Source organism: Lactuca virosa, chromosome 3, assembly GCF_052849685.1.
Source record: "Lactuca virosa cultivar CGN04683 chromosome 3, Lactuca_virosa_CGN04683_v6, whole genome shotgun sequence".
Taxonomy (NCBI): domain Eukaryota; kingdom Viridiplantae; phylum Streptophyta; class Magnoliopsida; order Asterales; family Asteraceae; genus Lactuca; species Lactuca virosa.
The window spans coordinates 366344290-366371965 of NC_136428.1; the positions used below are offsets into that span (position 1 = coordinate 366344290).

The window sequence follows — 27676 nt, forward strand, 5'->3', positions numbered from 1 at the left end:
GTGGCATCGTCGGCTTGGCCATGCAAATGCAAAGAACCTGAACCGGCTTGCTAAGAACGAAATGGTCCGCGGTCTGCCTGTCAGAGATTTTATTACTTTTGAAAAATGTGTTTCCTGTGCTCAAGGCAAACACCATCGAAAACCACATCTGCCAAAGCAGGTCAACTCCATCAGTCAGGTGCTCCAATTGTTGCATATGGACTTGTTTGGTCCGGTCAAGGTCCTCAGCATCAATCGAAATTCATATTGTCTCGTTGTGATAGACGATTTCTCTCGTTTCACGTGGGTCTTCTTTCTGTCCAACAAAGCTGGGATCGCTGACCACATCAAGAAGTTCATTGTAATGATCGAGAACCAAACCAACCACCGAGTGAAAGCGCTTCGCACAGATAATGGAACAGAGTTCAAGAACGCTGTTCTTGATCATTTTTGCGCTGAGAAAGGGATTGTGCGTCAATTCAGTTCTGTTCGGACGCCACAACAAAATGGTGCTGCTGAACGGAGGAATCGAACGCTACAAGACGCAGCAAGGACGATGCTATGTGATTCTAAACTTCCAGTTTTCTTTTGGGCGGAGGCGATCAACACTGCGTGTTACGTTCAAAATCGTGTTTTGATCAACAACCCCCAGATGAAAACCCCGTATGAGATTCTCTATGGACACAAGCCATCTGTCAGCCATTTCCGAGTATTTGGTTGCCCTTGCACCCTTCTCCACTTGGAATCCAACCCAAAATTCAATGCAAAAGCTGATGATTGCTACTTTGTCGGATACGCTGCTCGTACTGCTTACAGGGTATACAACAAGAAGACGAAGCAAATCGTGGAGTCTTTCGATGTTCGCTGGCTTGAAGAGAATGAAACGGACGCTAGGGTGGGTCCTGATTGGCTATTTGACTACACATCACTATTCAAATCTTTTAGTGTGTTGACTGATAACCAAGCTGGGTCTACCTCTGGCTCGAAGACTATCATTGAAGACGAAGATGAAGAGGTTGTCTACAGACCACCATTGGTTTCTACTGATCCTCCGGTGGTGTCTACTGTTCCAATCGCTTCTCCTGAATCCTCAACACAACAACATGCTCCAGATGCTGATGCTACTCCTCTAACTCCGGTCTAAAGAGAGTTCATGAACCAAGATGCTTCCGCTGTCACTCAGAATCTGATGGATCTTCTCTTTCCCAATCAAATCGCTGATGAGTTTGTAGCAAATCCAACAAACGAAACTGTTTCATCTACCATGGATTTTTCAGCAAATGAAGGAGCTATTAATATCCATAATCTTCCCGTTTCAGTCAATGACATCAGTCACGAAATCCCCTCTCGCATACAACGCGATCATCCGATTGAAAACGTCATTGGCCAGCTGGGCGACGGAGTTCGAACGAGAATCCAGAGTGGAGACGTCAACACATGTCTCTATTCTTGCTTCATTTTTCAAATAGAGCCCAAGAACGTCGAAATGGCTTTGAATGAGCCCAGCTGGGTGGATGCCATGCATGACGAGCTCAATCAATTCGAAAAGCTCGGGGTTTGGAAGTTGGTGGAGCTACCTAAAGGCAAGAAATCTCTTGACACCAGATGGGTGTTTTGGAACAAACAAGACGATTCAGGTGTCATTATCCGTAATAAGGCGAGATTGGTGGTCTGTGGGTTCAGACAAATTGAGCGTCTTGATTATACAGAAGTCTATGCTCCGGTGGCGCGCTTGGAGGCTATTCGTATCTTCCTCGCCTATGCTTCCTACATGAACTTCACCGTATACCAAATGGACGTCAAGACGGCTTTCTTGTATGGCAAGGTGAAGGAGGAGATTTATGTTGACCAACCTCCTGGGTTTGTTAACTCAAAACTTCCCAACCATGTCTACAAGTTAGACAAGGCTTTGTACGGGCTGCATCAAGCTCCCAGAGCCTGGTATGCTACCCTCACACAGCACTTGCTCGACCATGGCTATTCCCGCGGCATTATCGATCAGATATTCATCAAGCATGTCGGTCCAGACCTGATTCTTGTCCAAATATACGTGGACGATATCATTTTCGGGTCGACGAGTCCTCAGCTATGCAAGGAGTTCGAGGACGTCATGAAAAAGCGGTTCGAGATGAGTTCTTTGGGGGGCATTGACCACGTTTTTGGGGCTTCAGGTCAAACAATCTTCAGCCGGAATCCTGATTCATCAAGCCAAATATGTGGATGATATGCTCGAGAAGTTCAGGTTTAGAGACGCTAAACCTGCCTTGACGCCCATGGCGAAGAGACCACTGCTGACTCCTGATCTTGAAGGCGAATCCGTAGATCAAACGTACTACAGATTGATAATCGGATCGCTGATGTATCTGACTGCAAGTCGCCCAGACATTATGTTTGCTGTCTGTCAATGCGCGCTACCAGGCTAGTCCTAAACTGTCTCATCTTATTGCTGTTAAAAGGATTTTTTGGTACCTCAAAGGCAGCCCAAAACTGGGTCTTTGGTATCCGAAAAATTCCGAATTTGATCTTTATGCTTTTGCAGACAGCAATTACGGAGGCTGCGAGCTTGATAGGAAATCAACTTCAGGCGGATGTCAATTTCTCGAAGATAGGCTGGTGTCTTGGCAATGCAAGAAGCAGACTACTGTCTCGACTTCAACAGCAGAAGCAGAATACGTAGCTGCGTCTGCTTGTTGTTCTCAAGTCATATGGATCCAACATCAGCTGTTGGATTACGGTTTGAACTTTCAAGAAACCCCTGTATTCTGTGATAATGAGGCTGCGATCCAAATTGCTAAAAATCCGGTCCAGCACTCAAAAACCAAGCACATCGACATCAAAGTTCATTTTATCAGAGATTGTTATGAGCGCTCGCTCATTCGGATAGAACAGGTTCCCACTACTAATAATGTGGCGGATCTGTTCACCAAGCCGTTTAACAAAGCTCGATTCGATGTGCTGGTAAATTTTTTGAAAATGATTCGCTTTGAGGATTAATTTTTGTTTAGATTAGTTTAAATTTGTGCATTTTAATTTCATTCTCACCCATGCACAAATTTAGGGGGAGAAATAAACAAAAACCAAACAAAAATTAGAAAATTAAAAAAAATCCAAAAACATTAGAAAAATAGAAAAATAAAAAATATCGCTGAGAAATGATGTGATGGGAAGTGATATCAGCTTGTGATAACAGACAATCTGAGTCTGTGTAAAGTACCAAAGCTAAATTATCTAGGCTCTGTGTTCGATGCGCTGGTAGGCACGAAAAATTTAATGGACTTGACTAGGTGCAGATGAACTTAAGGAATCTAGAGATTTGACAACTTCTGATCTAGATAGTTCTATTTAGCCTGACAATACGACGCTCGGATAGGTTGAGCAGGGAGATATACATGAGAATCTACCGGTCACATTAAGAGAACCCGTATCTAGAACTGTGTTTTAACTTTTCCTTAATGTACGGATTTTGTCCTTAATTCCGATATTGACGGGGCGACTGGGGAATTCCGATAAATTAGGCCTGTAGAAAATTATTCTTTCTTTCCTACTGTTAGTCATATGTTGCCTCCTCTGTGTGATCGAAAGATCCGACCTGGACTGCAACATATGCAAATCTGTCTCTCTGCATCTTCTATCTATGCTATTCTTTCTACCTGTTAGCCATATGTTGTCTCCTTTGCGTGATTAACAATCCGACTTGGTACACAGCATATGCAACCTTCTACTTCTCAATCCCTCTGAAATTCTAGTCAGTCATATGTTTCACTCTCTGCGTGATTGAAAGATCCGACCTGAGTGTACAGCATATGCAATCCAAATCTATCCTCTCTATGAATAATCGTCTGCTCATCTAAAGTAAGGAGTATCTCGGAAGTTCTTGATTATTAGGGTATGTCAGGAAGCGGGAAACATGTTCTAGTACACTTAAAATTGAACAATTCTAGATTGTCTGTAGATCTCACTGCTCAATTTAGGTGGACAACAATATCCTTGGTCGTCGTCAGATAAATGGTCCTTAGGTATTTTTATCTAGTAACTTAGGATCAATCTGTCCTGTCACTGATAGCATTCCTAAAAACTTGTCACAATTTTTCGTGCTTAAGTGGACAACAATACCGGCGATCGACCAGATCTATCCATATCACAAAAAGTTAATCAATTTCAAGATAGAGGATTAAAATTAGTTTGAAATAAAAATTTTGGTATTTTTATCTTATTTTATTTTATTTTCATTTTTAGGATTGATAAATTTTAGAAAATGTTTTATTTTATTTTATTTTTATTTTTATTCTTTAAATTTTTAGGATTGGTAAAATTTAGAAAATTTTATTTTATTCTATTTTATTTTAATCCTCCAAGAGTTTTATTTCTAAAAGGTTTTGGGTATTGGGCCTCATAATTTAAAAAAAAGGGTGCAGCCCATCGATTATGGATCCGGGTATGAACCGGATACGGACCAGGTATATAAGGGAATGGGGATATCGAAATTAGTTTCTTCCCTCTTTTCATTCTCTCTGACCGAAAGCCTCCAAGATTTCTCTCAAACCCTCGAAATTTTTTTTGTGTTATTTCGTTCAATCGACCCCATAATCTTTAAGGTATGAAGATTCCGACCATGCCTATGTAATTTTTACCGAGAATCGACCGTGAAATCGAAGCAAAATCGCGAAAACATAACTGTCGGCGAGCTTTCGGTCCTTCTCAGCTTTCGGTCGAGCCGAGCCGTTTTCGGTTCATCGGCTAACTGGCTTTCGGTCAAGCCGAGCCGTTTTCGGTCAAGCCGGCTTAGACGGCTTTCGCTTGAGCTATATTTGGTCCCAAATAGCTTTCGGTCAACACTCTGTTCGGTCCTAGGGCTTTCGGTCTGACTGTCTTGATCGAGAACCCATGTTTGACTAATAAAATTCAAATGAAATGGCCAAAATTAATTGATATAATTGAGAAAATAAATTTTAATTTGTTATTATCAAATGTTTTCTCACTTGGCTAGTTTTGTGCAGATAAAAATGGCAAGTCTCAAAGTTGCAGACAGTCACAACATGTCCATTCTTCTTGATGATCCTCCAGTAGCTCACAACGAGTTCAAATCAATGATGTACAGGCTAAGGGAATGCTGCATCTCAACTGCACTGACCTGGAACCCCATCATTTATCTGAACCTGATCAACGAATTCTGGAGATCTGCAAGTGTCAAGAATGGAGACAATGGATCAACGACAATTGAAGCTTCTGTCAGGGGATGCAAAATTGTTATCTCTGAGAAAATCATCAGAGATGTTTTAAAGATTGATGACAAAGTTGCTTATCCGACTAATATAGATCTGAGACTAGTTGATGAGTATCTCGAGAAGATGGGATACAAAGGAGTCTTTCCACCAACCCTATAGAAGCTGTTACCTCCCTACTGGAGGTTTCTAGCTCACGTTTTTGTCAACTGCATATCTGGGAGAAAGGGTGGTTCAGACGAAATATCCTCGAGAAATACTCAGGCGATCGTTGCATTGGCTGCCGGGATTGACTTCAACTTCTCAAAGTTTATCTTGGAGGAGATGGTTACTAATGCTAACAAGAAGTCGAAGGATCAATTCCTGCTCTATCAAAGATTTATTCAAATCTTCATCAACAACCTTTTTCCCGATCTGGTCAAGACAGGTGAAATACTTGACATGGAAGCTTTCGGACCAAACACTGTGAGCCTAATCAAGCAGAACCATAAGGGGAAAATCATGTTCCAAGGGAAGTACCCTCTCGTGAAATTTGGAAAGTTTGCTGAGCTGTCAGACTCTTCAGAATCCCATGGGTCGTCTGAACAAATGTCAACTGATCAAGCATCGTCAGAACATGCAAACGTGAATGACGATGTTATCGATGCGTTAGACCATGAGGAAGAAACTGTTGCTCCGTCCATCATTGTTACTGAGGAGCATGACCTAACGAATGTGACAGGTCAGAGTGATTTTAGCGAGGGTACAACAGAAGAGTTCACTGAGACTGAAGGAGGAGAAGAGGATGAGTATGAGAATCTTGATCTGTCTGGTTACGACGAAGATGATGTTTCGATGCATTTTACTGGACTTGAGCACCCATTGTCAAATGAAAACCTCGATTACTTCCTCAAAGATATCAATGATGGTGCCAATCCAACACCGGAGATAAGGGAGAAAGCTGACGATCGAGAAGTTGAGCCTCCGGTTACCGTTCAAGTGGCTGATTCTTCAACTCAAATGGACACATCATCAGGGATTCCTCCCCTTGATAATGTGGTTCCTACATCCGAGCCAGTTACAAGTGATTCCCAGACAGTCCTGACCTCCCAGCCTCCGATGAAAAGACGCAGAATTGATCCAAGGGTGGGAGTAATTTTTCCTGATTAAACTCAAACCACAGAGACTCCTCCATCTACAACAGTTGCCCCTTCCTCATATGTGCCTAATCAAGAGATTCCCAACTCTATCCATGAAGCTGGTGGTTCGTCTGCTGGCCTGAGATCGTCTCCTCCAAGGCCTTATCATGATGCTGTCTCTGAGAGACTAGCCATTCATTTGGCCCAGCAATCAAGTCCAACTCACTCCTCACGCGGAAAAGGAATATCCTTTGAGGAAGGTATATCTGGAGATGATGATGCCTCAGTGCCTAAGCTGAGAAAGGAGATTGGTGTGCTGAACCAGAGAAATATCGAGCTTGATATCAAGGTTGCAGACCTTCAAACTGAGAACGCCAAGCTCAATATTCAAGTTGCTGATCTTCTTGAAGATAAATCTCTGAAGACAAAGCAGATCACCGATCTTCAGACGCATTTTGGTTTGTTGACCGCCAGCTATTCTGATTTGAAGAAGAAGCTGGAAGAAGCACTTGGTGACAAATTCAAATCATCTGTCGATGAGCCAAGGGTCTATCTTCCCAATCAAGACGCTCCCGTAGTTCCACCTCCTACAAGAACAACCACGATTGTCAATCGTTTTGACAAAGAACCAGCGCAGGCTCCAAATGTCGTGGCGTTAAAACGTGCTAAACTAGCCAAGTCTGCTGAGAAGAGTCATTTTTAATCAAGAGGAGCTTGGATCAGAATGCTCCCGGGGATCAACCAAACATCACCTTTACGGATCTTGTAGAAAATCACTTCAAAGACGTTTATGGTGATAGGTCAGGGATCATCTCATGGGGATTCCATGACCCTCTGAAAATGTGGATCGTAAGAAGGAAGAGTGGCAATACCGAATTGTATAAAGATGCTCACGATTTCAACTCTTGGACCAGGGTTGATCTCACAGAGTTATCTAAGGCTCCTTTTGCAAATCCGTCAAATGAACCCAAGGCGACACAGTTCAAGTTATTTTTGGAAAATCAAGTGGCAAAGGGCTTTCCCTCAATGAAGACTGCAGAGTCTATTATCAAGATATACCCGAGTGTCATTGATCCCAAAACCAATCAGCCTCTTCGGTCTGTTATGTGGCCCGCTACTAATCAAGTAAAGCAGATTCCTATCCTTCAGAACCATCCAGATGGATCTCTACAATCCATGCAATACTGGGTGTTTGATGAAACTACAGCTTCCGCTGTCATCAAACTTGAACATGGATGTATTCGTTTGTATGACAAGAGGGATCTGCTACAGTTTGGAAGGTGGGATATACATCAGCTTTCTCATCATCAGATCAAGGTGGCTGAAGACCTTTTTGAGTCTGCTGCTAAGGAGTACACTGCCATGGTTGCTGATATTATTCAAAAGGAGATGTGGAATGGAGCCATGGGAAAGTCAGACGTGCTGGTGGTTGATAAAGACTGAATCATGCTAGCCCCAAACCAAGGGGGAGATTGAAGGGCCAATATATATGGTTTGGGCTAGGCAACAATGTATAGATGAGTTAGGGCATTTGTCAATGTATTTTGGAGTCTTTTGTGTGTATTTGACGTTTTCGGTCTAGGCTATTGTTCTCGGTTGGAAGTGACCGAAAACAGGCTTTCGGTCAGCCTGACCGAAACCTGTTTTCGGTCCATATTGGTATATATAGGTTGTCAGGCTGTCAGTAGTGGAGTTGTTGATCAGCAGTTGTACTTTGCTAGTTTTCGGTCCCTAAGTTGTATCCGACATTTCCTAGTGTGAATTGTATGCAAGCTCGGTTTTATTCCATCTTCTACTCCATCTCTTCTTTATTTTCATTTGCTTGATTGATCATTGGTGAAGATCCTTCCATCAAGGACCTTACAATAGAAGTGTGTGATCATTAGGATTGGCTAGTAACGAAGCACTATTTGGAAGGAGTTGGTTGTCGTAAGATCAATCGTTGGAAAGTGAGAAGGATTGGGAATTCTCCAGATTTCATGCATTGTGAAGATTTAGTCGAATCTAAGTGGGGGAGAATTATCCTGGGATTTAGAAGCAGGAGCGGTTTCGAAACCGAGGTAAGTTTCGCATCGTTTTCAGGAAGGAAGATAACCCAAGTGGCTGTTTGGTTGAGGGTTGTGTGAGTTGGGAGTTCGGTAAAACTCCCCAGCATGTGAATCGCGTCTTCTTGGTGCTTGGTAGCAGGATTTGGGGAACCGGGTTGGGGTTCTAGTCATGAATTGAGTTCAGTTCGGGTGTTCGGTCGAGTTTGTGCTCGACTTTGAGGGTTCTTGGATTGATAGATTGAGGGTTTTGTTAGCTACCAGGGCTCGGTAGTACATTCGGAATGGGTGTGCGGGTTATTTAGCTTATGTGGTAGATATGCGGGTCAGAGATCAGACCACGGTTTCCCGAGAGGGTGGGCGATCAACATGAGGTCTAGAGTTAGGCCGAGATTATAGTCCACGAATTAGATCAGGAGTTCGAAACCCCAAGTGGGGAGGAGAACTGGCTATATGCGAAAGGGCACCAGGATGGGCCCAGGTTTATGCACAACAGACTGAGAGCGGTCCGGATAGACTGAAGGCCAGCGGGGCGTACCAGTCAGGCCGAAGGCTCAGAGAACGGTCCAGACAGGTTGAAGGCCTGGAGAGGCGGTCCAGACATGCTGAAGGTTCTGAGAGTGGTCCAGATAGACTGAAGACCCGGAGAGGCGGTGTAACACCCTGCTTATTTAATAAATAAATAGATAAAAATTTATTAAAGAGTAGTAGCCTTAAAATCCATAATAATCAGGGAGATGTGGGTTTTGGGAGCTAAATGTTATAATTTTAGAAGGCGGGGGTTAAAAGTGTAAGTTCCGGACTCAGTTTATAAATATCTATGAAGACAGGGGCTCCGTGGTAATTATTTGGAATTAATTTAAAAGGAAATGAGGTGGAAGGGCTGAATATGTCATAATTAAGATATTAGGGGCTGTTTGGTAGATTTTGTACCTAAGATGTAAAGAATTTTAATGCTGAGGATTTAAATGGTAAATATTGGCCTTACTTTGAAAGAAAATGGGAAGGGAGGGACTAAAGGCGTCATTATGGGGACAAGATTTATGGGTCCGGGTATATAAGCATAACACCACCGGCCACAAACCCTAACCCTAACTCTCCCATCAGCCGCCACCTTATACCTCCCTCACCGGCCGCCACCCTCTCCATTTTCACTTCCGATTGCTGCCATCGCCTTTGGAACCCTTGCAGCGCCGTGTCCGACAGCCCGGTTCCGCTGCTGCCTCGTCGACAAACGCTGTCGAACCGCCACCCAGCACCGTCGACGTTCCTTTGCCAGTGGCGACGAAGACCACCGACGGTCTTCGTCCCTCTCTCGCTGCTGCCGGAGACGCTGGTGCGCCGTTGGAGCCGCTGTCCGTGTTTGTCGACGACTAACTGTCGCCGCTGTTGTGTTCTTCAACGACAACCACCGGTTGAAAGATACCGAAGGGGAGGTTAGTTGTCGGTTACCGGTTGAAAGATACCGAAGGGGAAGTTAGCTCCCGGTTACCGGTTGAAAGATACCGAAGGGGAGGTTAGCTCCCGGTTACCGGTTGAAAGATACTGAAGGGGAGGTTAGTTCCCGGTTATCGATTGAAGGAGACCGAAGGGGAGCCCAGCTCCGAGTTATGCCAGACAGATACCGAGGGATAGGCATTATATGGTATGTGGTATGATGGGGGAACTCACTAAGCTTTGTGCTTATGGTTTTCAGTTTTGGTTTCAGGTACTTCGTTTTCAAAGGAAAGGAGCGGGCTCGATTGCAGCGCATCACACTATATTTCCACACATGAGATCTTGGGGATTACACTCTGATATTGTTTTTGTTGGGGTAGATGTCTAAACCCATAACTATTATTGGTATGTACTTGACCCGAGAGTAGCATGGTCCATTTGGGTTGCATATCATCAGGACAATTTGTTAGGATGGACTTTTGAGAGAAGGTTATTTATGGTTTATTAATATATTATAAGTTATAATATATTAATATGAAATCATATGTTTTAATTAGTATCGATCAAGAATTAATTTGGAATTAATTTAGTGATCAAAAGAGACTAATTAAATCTATGGGGACTAATTATGATAATTAGTTATATTTATATGTGTTGGGCTTATGATCCATGTTGGACCAAGTTTATGTATGGATACATAAAGAGTTGGGCCACATGAACCATGGATCATAAAACTCATGGGTATGGATTATGGGTTATACCCATGACCCTTGGAATCCTACATATAAATAGGTTACTCCATAGCCAAAATCACCACTTCTTTTCTTAGAGAAATATGGAGGTGTTTTGGTGAATGAAATTCTCTCTCAAGAGCCACCTTTGTCCTAGGTGTGTTCTGATTCCATTTGAGGCATTTCATACTATTGGTGCTAAGCTCTTAAGGCCAAATACATCAAGACTTCAAGCCACATAAAAGGTATGTTTCCCTAACTAGTATATTATATGGTTTATGTCAAATGCATGCTAGTTATAGGTTTAATGCCTTGGAAACCATTTGCATGTATAATAGAGAAAACATAGATCCAAGGTATTTAGGGTTGTATGTGCACCATAGGATGTTGTAGTATACTAAAACCCAACAGTGGTATCAGAGCCATGAGTTGTTTTCTATTATATTTGATGCAAATGTATTTTTTTTCAAGTTGAAGGAAAAAAAAGAAAAAAAAAACATGAAGTTTGTCAAATTTTATGATAATTACTTGATTTTATGAAAAACTAATTATTTATAAAATTTGAGTCACTTTACTACAAGAGTTGAATTAGGTCAATTTATTAAAAGATAGAATGATATGATTATTTTATTTGTTTTAAAAGTTTGATCTAAATGGTTTTAAGGAGTTACAAATTTTGTCATAAAATTTTGGAACTCAAAAGTTTTTTTTAAAGTTATGATCTTAAGAGTTTTGAAACTTCCATAAGTTATGGATGTGAAATGTCTCATTTATTAACTCTTTAGGTTATGAATTCCAAGAGTCTTCAAAGGATAATTGTCAAAGTTTCAAGATTTGTATTAGTTTATATGATTATTTAATTTCTTGAAAATTGTTGATGTGAATTATCTCTACTTATGAGTTTAATCTAGATCATAGAAAAATTATTTGATTATTATGTTAATTGGAATATTTGATCTTAATGGTTTTTATGAACTCCATAACTTGTCCTCAAGTTATGGAAAGTGAAGAGTTTTTCTTTTTAAAGTGGCATTAAGTCTCATAGGTTATGAAAATAGAAGAGTCACTATTTTTAATGTCATCATTAAATGATTTAATGTCTTCCATAACTTGTCCTCAAGTTATGGAACTTGATTTTTTTTTCATTAAACCTTAATTAAACTCATAAGTTATGAAAAATCCAAGAGTTTTGAAAGCTTTCAAAACTTGTCCTCAAGTTTTGGAATTTGTAAAGTTACCCCCCATGTATACTTTAATTCCAAACTAGACCTTAGAATTTTAAAAGTTTAAAATTCAACCCTTATACTATTATTATAATTTTAATTATATAGATATGTATAAGATAAATTCGTCTTACCATTAGTAGGCCTCATTCACGAAGCCGGTCTATAAGGGGGGTATAAGGTTACTGCCTATAAAATGGCAGTTTAATGGGTGTCCACTCTCACTCACCGCTTCCTTGACCGGTGGAGGGTCGTTAGCCGAACAGGTAGGACAAGGACTATAATTCTCCTTTCATTATAAGTATAATGATAAATACTAAGTAACTAAACACTTATAAATTCCCAATCTTAGTTACTTAGGAAAATGTGAATAAGGTGCTAATCCATAAAATTACACTTTGCACTTTGTTCAAGCTGTTAGTGGAGCGTGTGTGGTTAACCGGCACACTAACCTGGACTTAACAAGGTAGGCAAAGGGTAACTTAATGTTTATCATAGTATCGTTGGAGCGTGTGTGGTTAACCGGCACATCGATTGAGGGGTAAATATTAAGGGTACCAAGTATATTTGCATGGTTACTTCACACCTTGTTTTGTGATCCTCGGCATCCCAATCACAAAACCTGAAGGGCACACTTGAGATTGAAACATGCCATTGAAAAGTTCAATGAATCTCAAAAGAATCTAGGAGTTTCAAAACCAATTAAAACCTAATAATACATTTCGTTTATCTTGGTGGAAATTGGTGAATCGTCATTCACCTACCTTCAAATATTTTATAGCTTGGATTACGGCATCCCTCTTCCAAGTTATAAAATAGTTTGTTGGGTCCTAGCCTTAATATATCATATTGGGTGCTATATTAAGGACTTAAATCAACTTTACGTGAATTTCTCCCATTGTTGATGTCTGGTTTAGACAACAATGATCTTCCCAAACCAAGCTTTCCTAATGAATATGACTTCCCGAGTTTGGCTCATGGAAGTCATACTTCTCTTCCTCCACCTCCTCCAATTATTCTCCCTAACCCACAAGTTCAAGGTCACTCAAGCCCTAATGGCAAGCAAGGTCTATGTATGATCACATCTTAGAGATGAAGTCACATATTGACAAGCCGGGAGAGTTGGGTGTCAAAGTCTTGAGAAAGTTGGATGTTCAATCACTTTCTAAGTCACATAGTGAGTTCCTTTGGGACTACTATGAAACAGACTATGACATGAACCTTAATGATCATATCTATTTGCTTGGTGCTGCTGAATCAGCAATGATTTGGAATGATAGTAAAGCAAATTTGATTAGAAGATCAACTTCCCAAAAACTTTATGGACAATGACAATGGTGACACTGGAAATCCAGAAAAAGCATTCTCTTCCCAATGGAAAGGGATTGGCCATAGTCAACCCGGTTGACCAAATGGTAAAGAGAAAGGCTAAGTCTGAGATAGTCCCATTACCAAAGGGTCCATATGTTTATTTTGCCAAAGGAAGGGGCGTTGATTGCAAAGCTGCTAAATTTACCTAAGGATGTTAAAGTCAATAAGTTTGACTCTACATCAGGTAGAGCCCATTATCTAACTCTGTTAAGTTCTATTCTGAGATCCTCATTACATGATGTGACTGGGTCACATGTTGATGTTTTAAGAATCAAAGAATAGAGAGAAATCTTAAAGGAAGTATATGCTGATTCTGATCGCGAAGGTGGATTTCGATCGCATCAGAATTTTGAGCAGTTGCTTAAGAAGTTATGATATATTGCTAAGGAATAGATAACAACAATTTTCCATGTGGATTGTAAGGATAAGTTTTTCCGCAAAGTTTTAAAATAAAAGAAAATTGTTTAATTTTATTTATTTGAAGTATCCTTACAATGGCATTTGTGGAAAATTGTTGCTTATATGATTCCACTGACAGCAATATTGGAAAATGGATTTGATTCTTTCATTTGTGGTAGTGTCTAAATTTACCAAATCAGGAAAGTTCCTCATCGCCCAAGTTTCAATTGGACCGAAACTTGGAATCATGCAAGTTGAATAGTATGATGAATGAGAACTTTCAAGCATTGGAAAATCAAGACTAATTACTTGTTCACATGGATGTGTGAGTCAAGTGAAGGACTAAAGGGATCGAGTACACATTCTTGTGCACTGGTCATGTCCACCACAAAGCTCGTTAAGACTATTTGATTTACTAAAGTTTAGTAAATATGGTAATACTTACAAGTTTAAGTATAATTCTGAAACATTGGAAAAGTCTCAATGTATGGCAGAACGAATGGGAAGAATCAAATTAGGCAGAAAGATAAAAGTTTCTCAAATCTGAAAAGATGGGAGAGTACTTTAGTATCATGTTTGTGATCATCTTAATGATTTAGAAATCATATCACAATTAGTCCTCTAAAGGTCATCTTAGTGCATTCTTATGACTAAGAAGAGGAGTCATGAATTGTTGAAATGGTTAGATCAGGAAGATGAGTCATACTTCGTTCCAAAACAATTCTTAGAGTCATACTCCAAGATTGTAACTTGAGTGACATATCTTAAAGAAAGGTTTAAAACACTTGTCAAATGTAAGAGTAAAAGTGTCCTACTCTTGTACATTTGAAATTGGTAAGTTGTGATGTTTTGGATAAAACAAAGACCAACTAAGGCCAATTGTGTGAAGTGTTTGTCTTGATAAAGAATCTGCACTATCTCTTGAATATTTGGCAAGATAGTCTTATATGTCAAGAGGATAGTGGGAGTCTTAAAGATCCTAAAAAGAATTTCAAGAACTAATCAAGAATAAAACCTGAGGTTCTTCACTAGCACACGACTTGAGGTTTATAACCTATCGTGTTGACATATTCTGTGCCCATTCCAGTTAAAGTTGGCTTTGCATAGGAGTTCTGAAAGTTCTCAATTGGTTGCATAACAACTTGGAAGCAATGGCAGGCCCTGTACTGCCAGGTGGCAAGAAGTTAAGATTGCATAAGTTCAGTCCATATGAGTTTGGATTTGTCATTATCCTTGTCTTGTGACTATGGTTTTGACGATTCACATGGATAAGAACACATACACCATAAAATCTAAGGGTCATAAGGTTTCTCTCCGATTCATGAAAATGATGGTGAGGAAACACTTCCACCAAGTAGATTTGAAGCAGATGGCAAAAGGTCTAAACAATTGAGACTATGATTACGGCATCCCTTTTCATAGTTCTGAAATTGTTTAGACACACATGCATGCTATCTAAGGAAAGGTGTATGATTTTGATAAAGTTTTATCAAAGCATCTCGTATCAGAAATCTGAACTTTGGTAAGAAAGTCAATAAAGTATTGATTTCTAGAAGTCCAGCTGATTTCTGAGTACATGTCAAAGCTAGTGGGAGCATAAGTGTTATGCTAATAATCATCATGTTAGTGGGAGCATGATAATTATTGTTAGTGTTGCAAGTTAGCAATGTTAATTATAGAAAACAAAAGTTTCAATTCGTGAGGCTGCAGGGATTGAAAAAGTTGTTTTGCTATAATTAAGGGAGAGGATATACTTCATTTCAGTTCTAAAGGCTTAGATTGAGACCTTAATCATCTTTAGTCAAAAATATATATATGAATTTCATGTTGGATTGGTTCAACTTAAGGAAATTCTATATATTGCGTTCTCAAAATTCGATTATGATTACGGCATCCCTCTTCATAGTCAAATTTTGAAAACATGGCAAATAAAAATATTGTAGCAAAAGACTGGTTTAGAATCATGTCTTTATGTGAGACATCATGAATCGTGTACCATTTGCTTTGGGTACAGGATCGATTGCATGTGCTATAATATTTGTCATTTCTAAATTTTTCCAAATGCCCAGAGGCATTAAGAAGGGAAAAGGTCTAGAATTGGATATGACTAAAATGATTAAGCAATTGTCGAGGACAATCTGAGGTTTACCAAAGATTGGTTGCTCAGGGACAGCTGGAAGTATAGTGCTAATTTTGGAAGGACCATATTGACATATTCTTAAAAGAGGCATCTCTTATTCAGAAGTGATAGTCAAAATGAGAATATAGAGTTGTCTCCATAGGTGGAAGTTATCTGTGTAAGATTAGAAAACTTAATGCAAGAAGCATGTCCAAAGCAATGTACTTTGAATATGAGACTTAGTTTCCATGGAGTTGATCTCCATTGGAATACCTTATAATGACTGTTGACAAGTCTTTGTGACTTTGTACATATTCATTACAGGAGGGTCAGTGCATATAAGTTTAAAATCTAAACAGATTTCGATAAATGATAGGAATTTGAAATTCTCAAATTTTTCGATAAGGATTTGAGAGTGTGAAATTAGAATCATTGAAATTATGTTCAATTGGTTTATTTCACAAAGTAAGGATCATAGACAAACATAGAGTGCATACTTGGTGTATGGCAAAGCTATTGTTTAAGAAAAACATAGTGTACATGCTTGAAGCATGGGACAACTAGTGTTTTTAATTCAAGTATAAAGTTGATAAAACCGAAACAATGAATAATGAGTAATCAGTATGGTGATAAATAAAAGTGTTTATTTATATTCATAGGGTTTGATACCATATTTGATTCATTTATTCTTGTGTTTCACTTTGCATGTTTTGACTTCCAGAATAACTAAGTCGCTCTTCCTGAATGATTAAGTTATTCAAACCATCCACAGTCGGTCATATGTTGGAAGTAGATATGAATCAAGACTATCATGGGTTGGTTTGTAGAGGTCCAAGTTGGTGGACAAAGTGGTGCTACAACACTCATGAGTGCTCATAAGTTCTGAGTATTGGATTCAACCCGCGCTCATTTGAATCACTTCATGGATTTTATCACGAGTGATCATGAGACGATAATATCTTATATTCTTCAAACCTAGAGATATGAGTTGTTACTATGAGTTGGTTATACATTGATTGCACGAAAACGCATTTGGTAACTCGATGTTATAAAACGTGCCTTTGTGTATGATTCAACAAGTAGTAGAACAAGCCATATGAGTCGAAGTTTATCCATTCCTTTTACCTTCGGGATAAAACCGATATCTGTGGGCCCCTCGATGATTTAGCGATGACACATGTGAGTGCTTGGCCAAGCCAGGACTGATTTGATTTGTTCAATCAGTCAGTCATCATAAATCGAAAATCGGGAAACAACAAATGGACAGAGAGAATGATTATAATCCATGTCTCAGTCCATATGATATCTAGAATGGAGGAATATATGATCCCTTATCTAATGGACGCGTCATTGATTTGTTCAGAGTTCGACAACGACTTTAAGAGCTACGATTGCTAGTCGGGTTATGAAGTCGTACTTGCAATAATAGTTTTAGGCTTATCCAAGTGGGAGACTGTTGGATTAGATGTCTAAGCCCATAACTATTATTGGTATGTACTTGACCCGAGAGTAGCATGGTCCATTTGGGTTGCATATCATCAGGACAATTTGTTAGGATGGAATTTTGAGAGAAGGTTATTTATGGTTTATTAATATATTATAAGTTATAATATATTAATATGAAATCATATGTTTTAATTAGTATCGATCAAGAATTAATTTGGAATTAATTTAGTGATCAAAAGAGACTAATTCTATGGGGACTAATTATGATAATTAGTTATATTTATATGTGTTGGGCTTATGATCCATGTTGGACCAAGTTTATGTATGGATACATAAAGAGTTGGGCCACATGAACCATGGATCATAAAACCCATGGGTATGGATTATAGGTTATACCCATGACCCTTGGAATCCTACATATAAATAGGTTACTCCATAGCCAAAATCACCACTTCTTTTCTTAGAGAAATATGGAGGTGTTTTGGTGCATGAAATTCTCTCTCAAGAGCCACCTTTGTCCTAGGTGTGTTGTGATTCCATTTGAGGCATTTCATACTATTGGTGCTAAGCTCTTAAGGCCAAATACATCAAGACTTCAAGCCACATAAAAGGTATGTTTCCCTAACTAGTATATTATATGTTTTATGTTAAAGGCATGCTAGTTATAGGTTTAATGCCTTGGAAACCATTTGCATGTATAATAGAGAAAACATAGATCCAAGGTATTTAGGGTTGTATGTGCACCATAGGATGTTGTAGTATACTAAAACCCAACAGTTTTATGATAACATGTTTTGATTATTTCTACTTTGATTTTGACATGAGATATTAATATGAACGTTTTTATACTAATGGATTTATATAATTACTTAATTAAAACAAAATTTTTTGTCTTGAATTTTGGGATGTTACAGGCGGTCGAGTCAGGCTGAAGACTCTGTGTGTAATCCGTTAGATCAAGCGATCAGATAGTATGGGAAGTGTTGTGAGACTACGGGAGGACCCGTAGCATTCACGAATTGTTTCAGACGAGTAGGCCGGGGTGGGCCAGTTCGCAAGACTGTGGGTAGACCACATCATGATTGGAATCAGGAAACAGTAGGTCGTTGGGGACCGGACATGATGTAAGACTATAGTATACTGGTAGCGTTCACTTTTCGTATGTGATTCAATGACGACAGGATGTCAGGTTATTATAATCGGACGGACCGGAAGGATTGATGGAGCCATGAGTGGCGATATAGCTAGGGCAGTCATTGCTAGTCGAGTTTTCTTCGGGAATCGCGTGGAGCGACTGTAGGATCGCTCGTTGATTCAACAACCGGGCAGGAATCCGGTATCCCGGACGAGTTTCCTGTCAAGTATAAGTGCACTTCAAGGGAAATTTGGTCTGTGACTGCCTTCTAGTAGGAGCCCCAAATTATCAGAAGTTGAGTAGCCAGTTGGGAGATAAGTGCAAGGAATTCGTTTATCATTAGGTTTCAGGACCCTGCAAGGGTTGGGTACGGTTGCCTTGGAAGGGCTGGGGTATGCTTGTAGTTGTGGCCATGTAGTTCAATGTGTCGGGCATGTAAGGAATGATAAGAAACGATTTCGAGGACGAAATCAAATTTAAGTGGGGGAGAGTTGTAACATCCCGTTTAAAATAGAATAATTAATGATAAACGCGGAACCCCGAGAAGTAATTTTATTATTATTTGATATTATGTTATTATTGTCCAAAATCAAATATTAATTAGTGGGGTGTTGGTTTCGGGGTGCCAAATGGTATACTTTTGATTTCCGAGGGTTAAAGAGTAAATATCAGACTTATTCTGAGAAGGATTCTTGAAGCCAGGGTAGAAATGGTAATTTATGGATCTTATTTGAGAACAATTGTAGAGGAGGGGTTATTTTGTAACCGTTGGACTTATATTGAAAGGAATTTATGGAGTCAAGGGCCAAATGGTAATTTTGGGACTTAAATTGAAAGAATTGGGATAAGGAGGGACCAGAAGTGTTATTATGAAATGAAGTTTATGGGATCTGGGTATATAAACCCGTCACCCACTAAACCTTAACCCTAAGTTGGTTGCAGCCGTCAACCTCCCTCTTCGTCTCCTGTTTGCGGCCGCCACTTTCATCGTGTCCGTCCTCCAGCCGCCGCCGTGCCCTCGCTGTGAGGGTGAAACTACCGACGAGGACCATCGGGATCACCTACTGCCACCATCTTCTCCTCTTCTTTTCGTTAACCACCACCGAAGCCCTCTAGACGCCGCCGCCATCCGGTTAACTGCCGCCTAGAACCATCAAGCACTCACCAACACTATTGTTGCCGGCAATATTGAGGACTGACGGAAAACCGCAATGAAGTCACGACAGAAAGTAGATCAGAAGAGTTGTTCCGACGTCGTTGGGCTGCTGCACTGCCGAGTCCGACCACCGCTTGATACCTCGCCACTGAAACGTCATCGCAACCCTACTGCCGCCCACCGATGTCGAAAACGGCCGGAGAAACCCCATTGAGATCGAGGCCGGAGCTGTGGTTGAGTGTACGTGTGTTTTCTATCGAAAGGAAGGGGCCACGAAGAACCACCATGGTGGTCAGCCATGTTGGTTGTCGGCGATAGCGGACCTGCTACCGCCGTGCGCTACCTGCTACCGCCATGCACCACCGTCGGCCACCACAAAGTGGATGTGTGTATGTTATTTATGAGTGTGTGTTTATTTAGTATAGTGTGTGTGTTTATTTCATGAGTTCATTGTAAATTGTAAAAATTGGAATAATGAAAGGGAAATCAAACCACCACCGTAGGGTGGTGGCTGCCGCCACCGGCCGCCGTGTCGGGTAGCGGTGTGTCTTGTCTGGATTGTGACTCATTGGAATGTTTGGACAAGGGACTAACACCCTAATGGGCCTAATAAACCCTAATGGGCCCAATGAAGCCCTAATTAACATTAAAGCCCAAACATGTGTCTAATGGGCTTAATGGACCCTAATGGATCTAAGGATTTATCTATTGGGCCTCTTGGGCTAAGATGGGTTGGAAACCCTAATTAGGGTTTGGAAAACCCTAATGCCATGAAACCCTAATTTGGGGAATTAATCGGGACACACGTGAATTATTTGATAACTTGAAATATTAAATAATAATCATTGGCAAAAATTAATCTACGCAAAATTGGACTTAATGGATTAAGTCCTTAATGGATTAAGTCCTTAGTGGATTAAGTCCTGAATGGGTTAAGTAGGAAACTTAACCCTAATAATCATTTTATGTGAAACCCTAATTTCATTTGGGCCTTGAGTTGGGCCTTCCTATTGGGCTTTGGTGATTGGACTATTAATGGGCTTCCAAGAATAAGCAAATGGACTAAATAATTATATGGGTTTTAGGATAAGGCCCATGTGAGAGTCTTGGGCCCAATTTGGAAAATTGGGCCATTGATGGGCCATAATTGGGCCTTTATGATTATGTGATATTGGGTCATTGGAATACCAAGAGTTTGGACTAGAATTAATGGATGGGCCTTAAGGTAAGACCATGTACAGGTCTGGGCCCAATTTGGAAAATTGGGCCATATGTTGGGCTTTGGCCCATTACTTGACTTTTTGGGTCTTTGGAGTGTGAGTTGGACCTTGGGCTTGGAACCAATTACTAATTGGGTATTGTTTGATGTTGACAGTTCGGGAAGTTGTCAACCAACAGCTGGAGTTTCATCCGCGGGACTTCAGCAGTGTCAGGTGAGTTCTCCTCACTATATCAACAGGGTCTACGGCTCCAAGGTCGGCCCTTTATGATTTACATCCTGGTTTAGGATGGTTGCTATGTTATTGTGATGCTAGATTTCATCCTGGTTTAGGATGGTTGATATGTTAGATTACATCCTGGTTTAGGATGGTTGCTATGTTATTGCTATGCTAAATTTCATCCTGGTTTAGGATGGTTGCTATGTTAGATTACATCCTGGTTTAGGATGGTTGCTATGTTATTGCTATGTTAGATTTCATCCTGGTTTAGGATGGTTGCTATGTTAGATTTCATCCTGGTTTAGGATGGTTGCTATGCTAGAGATCGGTTAGATCGGTATCCTGGTTATAGGATGGTTGCCATGTTAGTGATCTGTTAGATCTTCATGTTTACTTGTTTATATGTATGTGCACATGTTTGTTGGTTTGGGGAAAGGGTTGAGGCAGGTCCTGCTGTGTGCAGTAGGCCAAGACACCCTGGGCGGACTGGGTAGACTGCAGGCCCGGGCCGGGCAAATCTAGTCAGGCCGAAGGCCTAGCGAGCGGTCCGGATAGGCTGAAGGCCCCAGGGAGGGCGGTCCAGACGTGCCGAGGGCTCGGAGAGCGGTCCAGATAGATTGAGGACCGGGATTCAGTCCAGTCAGACTGATGGCTCATTATGCATGCTGTTTGCTTATATGTTATATGATATGATTATGATTGTATGGCGTTGGTATTTTGGGGGTAACTCACTAAGCCTTCGAGCTTACATTTATCGATTATTGTTTCAGGTATTCTGATGATCGCGGGAAGGCGAAGGCGTGATCGTGCACATCCTTACATTTTCATGATTGATTCTGGGGATACTCTGATGTTTAAATTATTTTGAAAGTAAACTGTAATAACTTAATGGTTTTAAATGTTTTAAAAAGTTTTAAATTGGCTTGAATTTTATGGGTGTTACAGTTTCAATCTCTGTATTTTGCATGATAAAAAAGGCTAAAGTGGAAGAGCAATCCAGTTAACGCAAAATCCTGAATGTTTAAAATGCCAACACTCGAAATTTTCTAAGATCAAAGATCTATGGAAGAAATTCAATTTAAACACGTAATTAACAATTCCTATATATGAGATTAGATTTAAAAAATGAATGACAGAAAATTTTATTTTAAAATTGGGATAATTTTATTGGAATTAAATAAATTTCATTTCAAAAAGGTAATTGATTGAAAAATATTAAAGATTATTGGAATTAAATGCAATAAATGGTGATGCCACCAAAATATCTACATGTGGAAAAGATAGGGATGAAATGCAAACAATGACCCTGATTATTTTAGATGATGTCATAATGTTTCTGTTTTAACATATATTAGAGATTAGAGACTGTGAATATATATTGTTATTTGGTATTTCGCTAATATATAATATATATTCTATAATGAATATTAGTATTTTAAAATTTTACATTTAAAAAATCTAAAATTTTAATTTTCGAAAACTTGAGAATCCCATAGCTACCTCTAATTTCCTTAATATCTCAAATTACAGTTACCATTTTACCCTTGAATATATATATATATATATATATATATATATATATATATATATATATATATATATATATATATATATATATATTAATCTGATTTTTATTTAATTGTTTTAACAGCAAATCAAATCTATTCCTAAAATGACTCCTTAAATCCATCTATGTCCACAACGAGACTTGAACGTTCAACCTCAAGGAGGGAAGACAACACCTGATACCGTTAGATTAAAGTAAATTACAAAAAATAACTTAATTAAAAAAATGATTGGTTAAGAATCGTTCTCACTTTATTTAATTATCACTTTATTTAATGTTCTTATTTGAATCATTTCATATATATATATATATATATATATATATATATATATATATATATATATATATATATATATATAAAGAGAGAGAGAATTCAATTGAGCAGAATGGTTGAGAATGAATGAATCATTCTCAACCACATATTTATTTGTTGCCGCAAAACGCTCCGGCGTACCGGTGTGACAAAGGAGAGATAATATTCATACACGAATATAAATTTAAGTATATTCATATATGAATTCTCTACTGTCCTCTTATCCGCCACCTCCACACTACCCCTACCACTTCCACCACCTCTACCACTACCATCACCACCCCACCCTGCCACCGTCACAGCCACCTCCGCCACCACCACCTTCGCCACCACCACCACCACTACCCTTGGAACCATCGCCACCTTCGACACCACCTCAGCCACCTCTACCACCATCACCTCTGTCACCGCTGCCGCCACCACCACCTTAGCCACTGCTACCCCTAACACCTCCGCCAACAACCACCTTAATAATATATGAATAATCATATGTGAATATACATTATGTAATATTCGTATATGAATATGTTTATTCATATGTGAGTATTAGTACATAATATTCATATATGAGTATACTTATTAATTTATCAATATTATCTTTTTCGTCGGTCCGGTAAGTTGAAGCGTTTAAGTGTCAGATTGCGAAATGTGTGGCCCAAATTCATTCTCGCATTCTCAACATTTTTCTTTTTAATTGAACCTTTGTCTTCCCCCCCCCCTCTCTCTCTCTCTCTCTCTATATATATATATATATATATATATATATATATATATATATATATATATATATATATATATATATATATATATATATATATTAACATTGAAGCAAACCTTAAATCAAGTTGCGCACCTTCAAGGCATTAGGGTCCCAATTGTCATGTAACGTTGGAACATATTGAAGATGTCACCATACTTTACCAAATTCATGCATGCTTCTGCACTCTTTCCATCAACATATTATTCCCAAACACTACATGTTATCTCCCTTTGATATTGGGCTCCTTGAGTACATACACTACATGACACCATGTGCATGTCACATGTCATTTCCAATGTCAAATAATACATTTTATCGTTTTTCTCATCACATGTCTTTTCTACTTTGATGTGTCATGTTACAAAACCTTTATCAAACAAATAGTTTGAAATAAACGTTATCCAAATCCTTACAACAAAAAATCGATTGAAGTAGTCCTAGGTTTATAGCTATTGTTATGGGAGTTCTAATTACAATGTATATGATCTAACTCTTGCTTCTTGCTCTTGGGATGAGGTCTCAAGTGGTTGAAAGAATAACATATTTTTGCAAAACAAGTTGATAGAAACTTATAATAGCTACTAACTTATTAAATCTATCAAATATTATTACTTCAATGTGTTCCTCATACAATTTTTATTTACTTTATCTTTACGCTATAAGTAGTAATATAACTCTGAACAAATATCGATAATATTCCCTCTTTTAGTTATAGATATGTTAGCTCTTTCGACAAACTTCTTCCGACTTTAACTTCACGACACTTTATTGGCTTGAATCAAGACTCTCCTCAATTGATCAGCAATATCTTGCATACGAATCGGTTTCCGAAGAATTCCATTCATCCCAAATTCCAAACATCTTTCCCACAAACCTTCATCACCACTAGCAGTTGAAGCAATGATCAAAGGCCAATTCCGGCTCCTAAACTTTCTGATTCTTGATGCCACTTCAAACCCATCTAAATCCGATAAATGCAAATCCAAAATCAAGATTTGGTAGGCGGCAACCGGCGGGTTGAGGGCGGTGAGACAGTCGAAACCGGTGGTCACGGTGGTTACAACACATCCAAGTTTCTTGAGCAGTTTGCTAGTGACTGCCCGGTTTATATCATCTTCATCCGCTAAAAGAACTTGAACGCCTTTCACGATGGAGTTTGATAGCGGGTGGTGGTGGTCTGAGGGTTCACTGGTTTCAGATCCGGCCAGCATTATTGATGGCCGGAGCTGAAACCGGAGAACCAGTGACATGCTTTGATCGAACCCAATTGGATTCGGGACTACCCAAATGTTCCCTTGCATCATCTGGTTCAAAAATCAATCATAGGTTAAATCCAAAATATCTACACAGTTATAACAATGTCATCCAAATATCTACCTAGTTATAACAATGTCATCCAAATACAAAACAGTTTTTATAATAATATCCTAATAGAACAAAAAATGAAAATATAATGCTATAAATGGGTAGATTTTTTAAGATAAACTACAAAAAAATCATGAAAAAATATTGTTTAAAACTAACCTGGACCAACTTTTTGCACATAGTAAAGCTCAAACTCTCCTCCGCCACCACTCTCCGGCTTCTCTGATCACCAGAAGATCTCTCCACCACCGAAAACGCATCATTTATTCCAATTTCAAACTTCACATTAACATAACCATCATTAGACTTTGACCTCCAACTCCGCCATTGTTGACTTTGACTTCCTCTCTCTCCAAAAACCCTAAAAGTCAAACACCCACCACCATTCCCCCAACTTAAAAGATTCCCAACCATATGCAAAATCACCTGAAAAATCCTCCTTTCGTCTCCCAAAACATTATCCGGTAAATATTTATCAAAATTAACCTCAAATTTATAATCTTTATAAGCACACAAACATTTCGCAAGACACGCAGCTTCTTTAACCAAATCATGAAGCCGAAACGACGTCATTTCCAAAGGAAATTTCCCGTTATCTTTTGTGGAATCATCCATGACGTCATTTATCAGAATCGAAAGCACGTTGCTGTTTTTCACCATGGTGTCGATAATCACTCGTTGTTCATCGTTTAGATTGTCGTCTTGTAGAATCGAAAGTAAACCCATGATTGAATGCATCGGTTTTCTCAAACCTGTGCTCATGACTGATTGAAATGACCTTCTAGCTTGACTTGCTCTCATGGCGTCGTGTTTAGCTTGTTGTAAAGCTTGATTTTGCGCCACTAATTTGTCTCTCATAAGTCTGGATTCTTCTAGCACCGCCGCATGAGAAAGAGCCACCGCCACTTGATCGGCAACTGTTTTCAAGATCTCGAGTTCGGAATTAGTCCACGATCGGAAATTTTCTCCGGGAAGAACCAACACCAAGATCGCGTAACAGACTTGAACCATCTCCGGCGTGCCACCCTTGAAGTCCGCCACACGAAGCATTGGCATTCTAATCGCCGCCACACCTCCCGGCGGATCTAACCCACCGCTGCTCAACGCCGAAAGTCTTGATTCACGATCGAGTAACTTCACCACTTCGCTTCTTTTAATCTCTTGAACATCAGAATCTTGAATCGGGATGTAAAAGTCGTTGATTGTTAAATTCTGTTCAACCCCTTTTAACTGATGAGTCAAATTCATGACAGTTTTAGCTTCATCAGGCATCCAAATGGCGCAATTTTGTAAATCCAAAGTCTCTGATAATTTATCGAGAGTTGTGTAAAGAATGGTGTGTCGATCGAGGGACTTTCGGATTTCATGAGTCAGCATTCTGACATGCCACCCGGCTTCTTTTTGTTTCTTGATCATTCCCATTTCTCTTCCGAGATCCCAAAACTTCTTTCTCAACATAAATTCACGAACTTTAACTTTTAAAAGAAGCGGGATTAGAGTGATTAGGGTTATCGCTGTAGCGAATGAGACTAATGCTGTGAGGAATTTGAAAATGGTGAGTGCGAGCATGAGTTGAAAAGGGTGGGCATTGTAAGTCCATCCGTTGAGTAAATGTGTCATTCCACAGAGAACGATGAATAAGATGAATTGAAAGAGAACCCATTTGAAAGGAACATTTGAACAGCTTACGAAGTAAAGAAGTTCGATTGGAATCGAGAAATAAGCAACTGCGATTAAGAAATCACTCACTCTTTGGGTTTCCATGATGTTTTTGTACCCGAAAAAACCTTCAAGCTCGCAGTTACAGCTTGAATATCCATTATCGGATGCCGAAACAGAGACCAAGAACAGGAAAAGTAACATGAAATTTGGTAATTTTCTCGACATTGAGTGAATTAAACGCGTTATGTTGGATAATTTGATTTGATTAGAGAGAATCATCGGTGTCTTTGAAGACTATAGCATCCTGTTCTTCAACGAGAAAAAACAGAAAGAAAAAAGAAAAGGATTAATCAACCAGAAATGGAAAATCGACGAAACCCTTTTCAGAAATTGAATCAAACAGTTCAAATTTCATAATCTCAGCTTGTAATTTGTAAATTTCAACAGATTTCAGTAGAGAAAACCGTTCTAAATTGCTTAAGTTTCCTCAAAATTCTGCAGATTGTACACTAAAAAACAAGAAACTACTAAAAATAGAAATCGAAGAAAAAGCGAAAATGTAGGCAGAAGATATGAATTGTACCTTGCAAGAAATGCAACCCGTTTCTCCTCATCAATAATGGGAAACAAAATTCTTTAAAAATCAAAATTCCATAGCGTTCTGAAACACAAAATCTGGGTCTCTCGCATACTAATCATTCAATTACATAAAGAATTTTGGTTTTTGACAAAAACCCAATTCAGGAAAACCTCCTCATGGTCGAATTAGTGGAAGAAACGCCAAGATTTTGTAGCTTTTTCCACATAAAGTCTGAAGAAAACTCTGAATAGAATAAATAAAAAGATGCATGCACCTACATCTGTTTTTTCTCTATCCCCACACAACTTGAGAACTGAAGTTTCGGAAGGGGGAAAGGGTCGAGATGGAGAGAGTGTGAGAGAGATGGGTTGGGTAGTTTTGTAGGCGCCGTTGTTTTTTGGTTAGAGGAGAGAGAAATGGAAAAGAAAAGAATTAAGAAAATTCTTCTTTAGAATTATTTATTTATTTTATATACTAGGAAATTAAAAATTTGGTTTATGTAGTTTTCAGATTTTTTTGGTTATCGTACAGTGATTTTCAAAACTTTATATATGGTATTTTTCCTCTATTTTTTTATTATGGTATGGTAGGTCTCTGTATTTAGATATA

The 27676-nt window shown here is 39.2% G+C and overlaps 1 protein-coding gene across 2 annotated transcripts; it reads right to left on the reverse strand.

The window, feature by feature from the left end:
* Positions 1 to 24046: 24046 nt before the first annotated feature.
* On the reverse strand, positions 24047 to 27472 carry LOC145167631 (ethylene receptor 2-like). Of its 2 annotated transcripts, none has more exons than XM_079086861.1 (3): positions 27071 to 27472; positions 24985 to 26791; positions 24047 to 24764 (listed from the first exon to the last, which is right to left on the reverse strand). In XM_079086861.1, the coding sequence occupies exons 2-3, from the start codon at positions 26764 to 26766 to the stop codon at positions 24216 to 24218; spliced, it is 2331 nt and encodes a 776-aa protein (XP_078942987.1). In that variant the 5' UTR covers positions 26767 to 26791; positions 27071 to 27472; the 3' UTR covers positions 24047 to 24215. The 2 variants fall into 2 exon arrangements, with proteins under 2 accessions (XP_078942987.1, XP_078942988.1); XM_079086862.1 differs by having other exon boundaries at positions 24985 to 26796.
* Positions 27473 to 27676: the final 204 nt, after the last annotated feature.

What these genes read in the sequence shown, in the direction of transcription:
- LOC145167631 (XM_079086861.1), bottom strand. Translation starts at nt 26,766, where the DNA reads ATGATTCTCTCTAATCAAATCAAATTATCCAACATAACGCGTTTAATT. An exon ending in TGTGCAAAAAGTTGGTCCAG is followed by an intron (nt 24,765 to 24,984) that starts GTTAGTTTTAAA and finishes TTTTTGAACCAG; the next exon opens with ATGATGCAAGGGAACATTTG.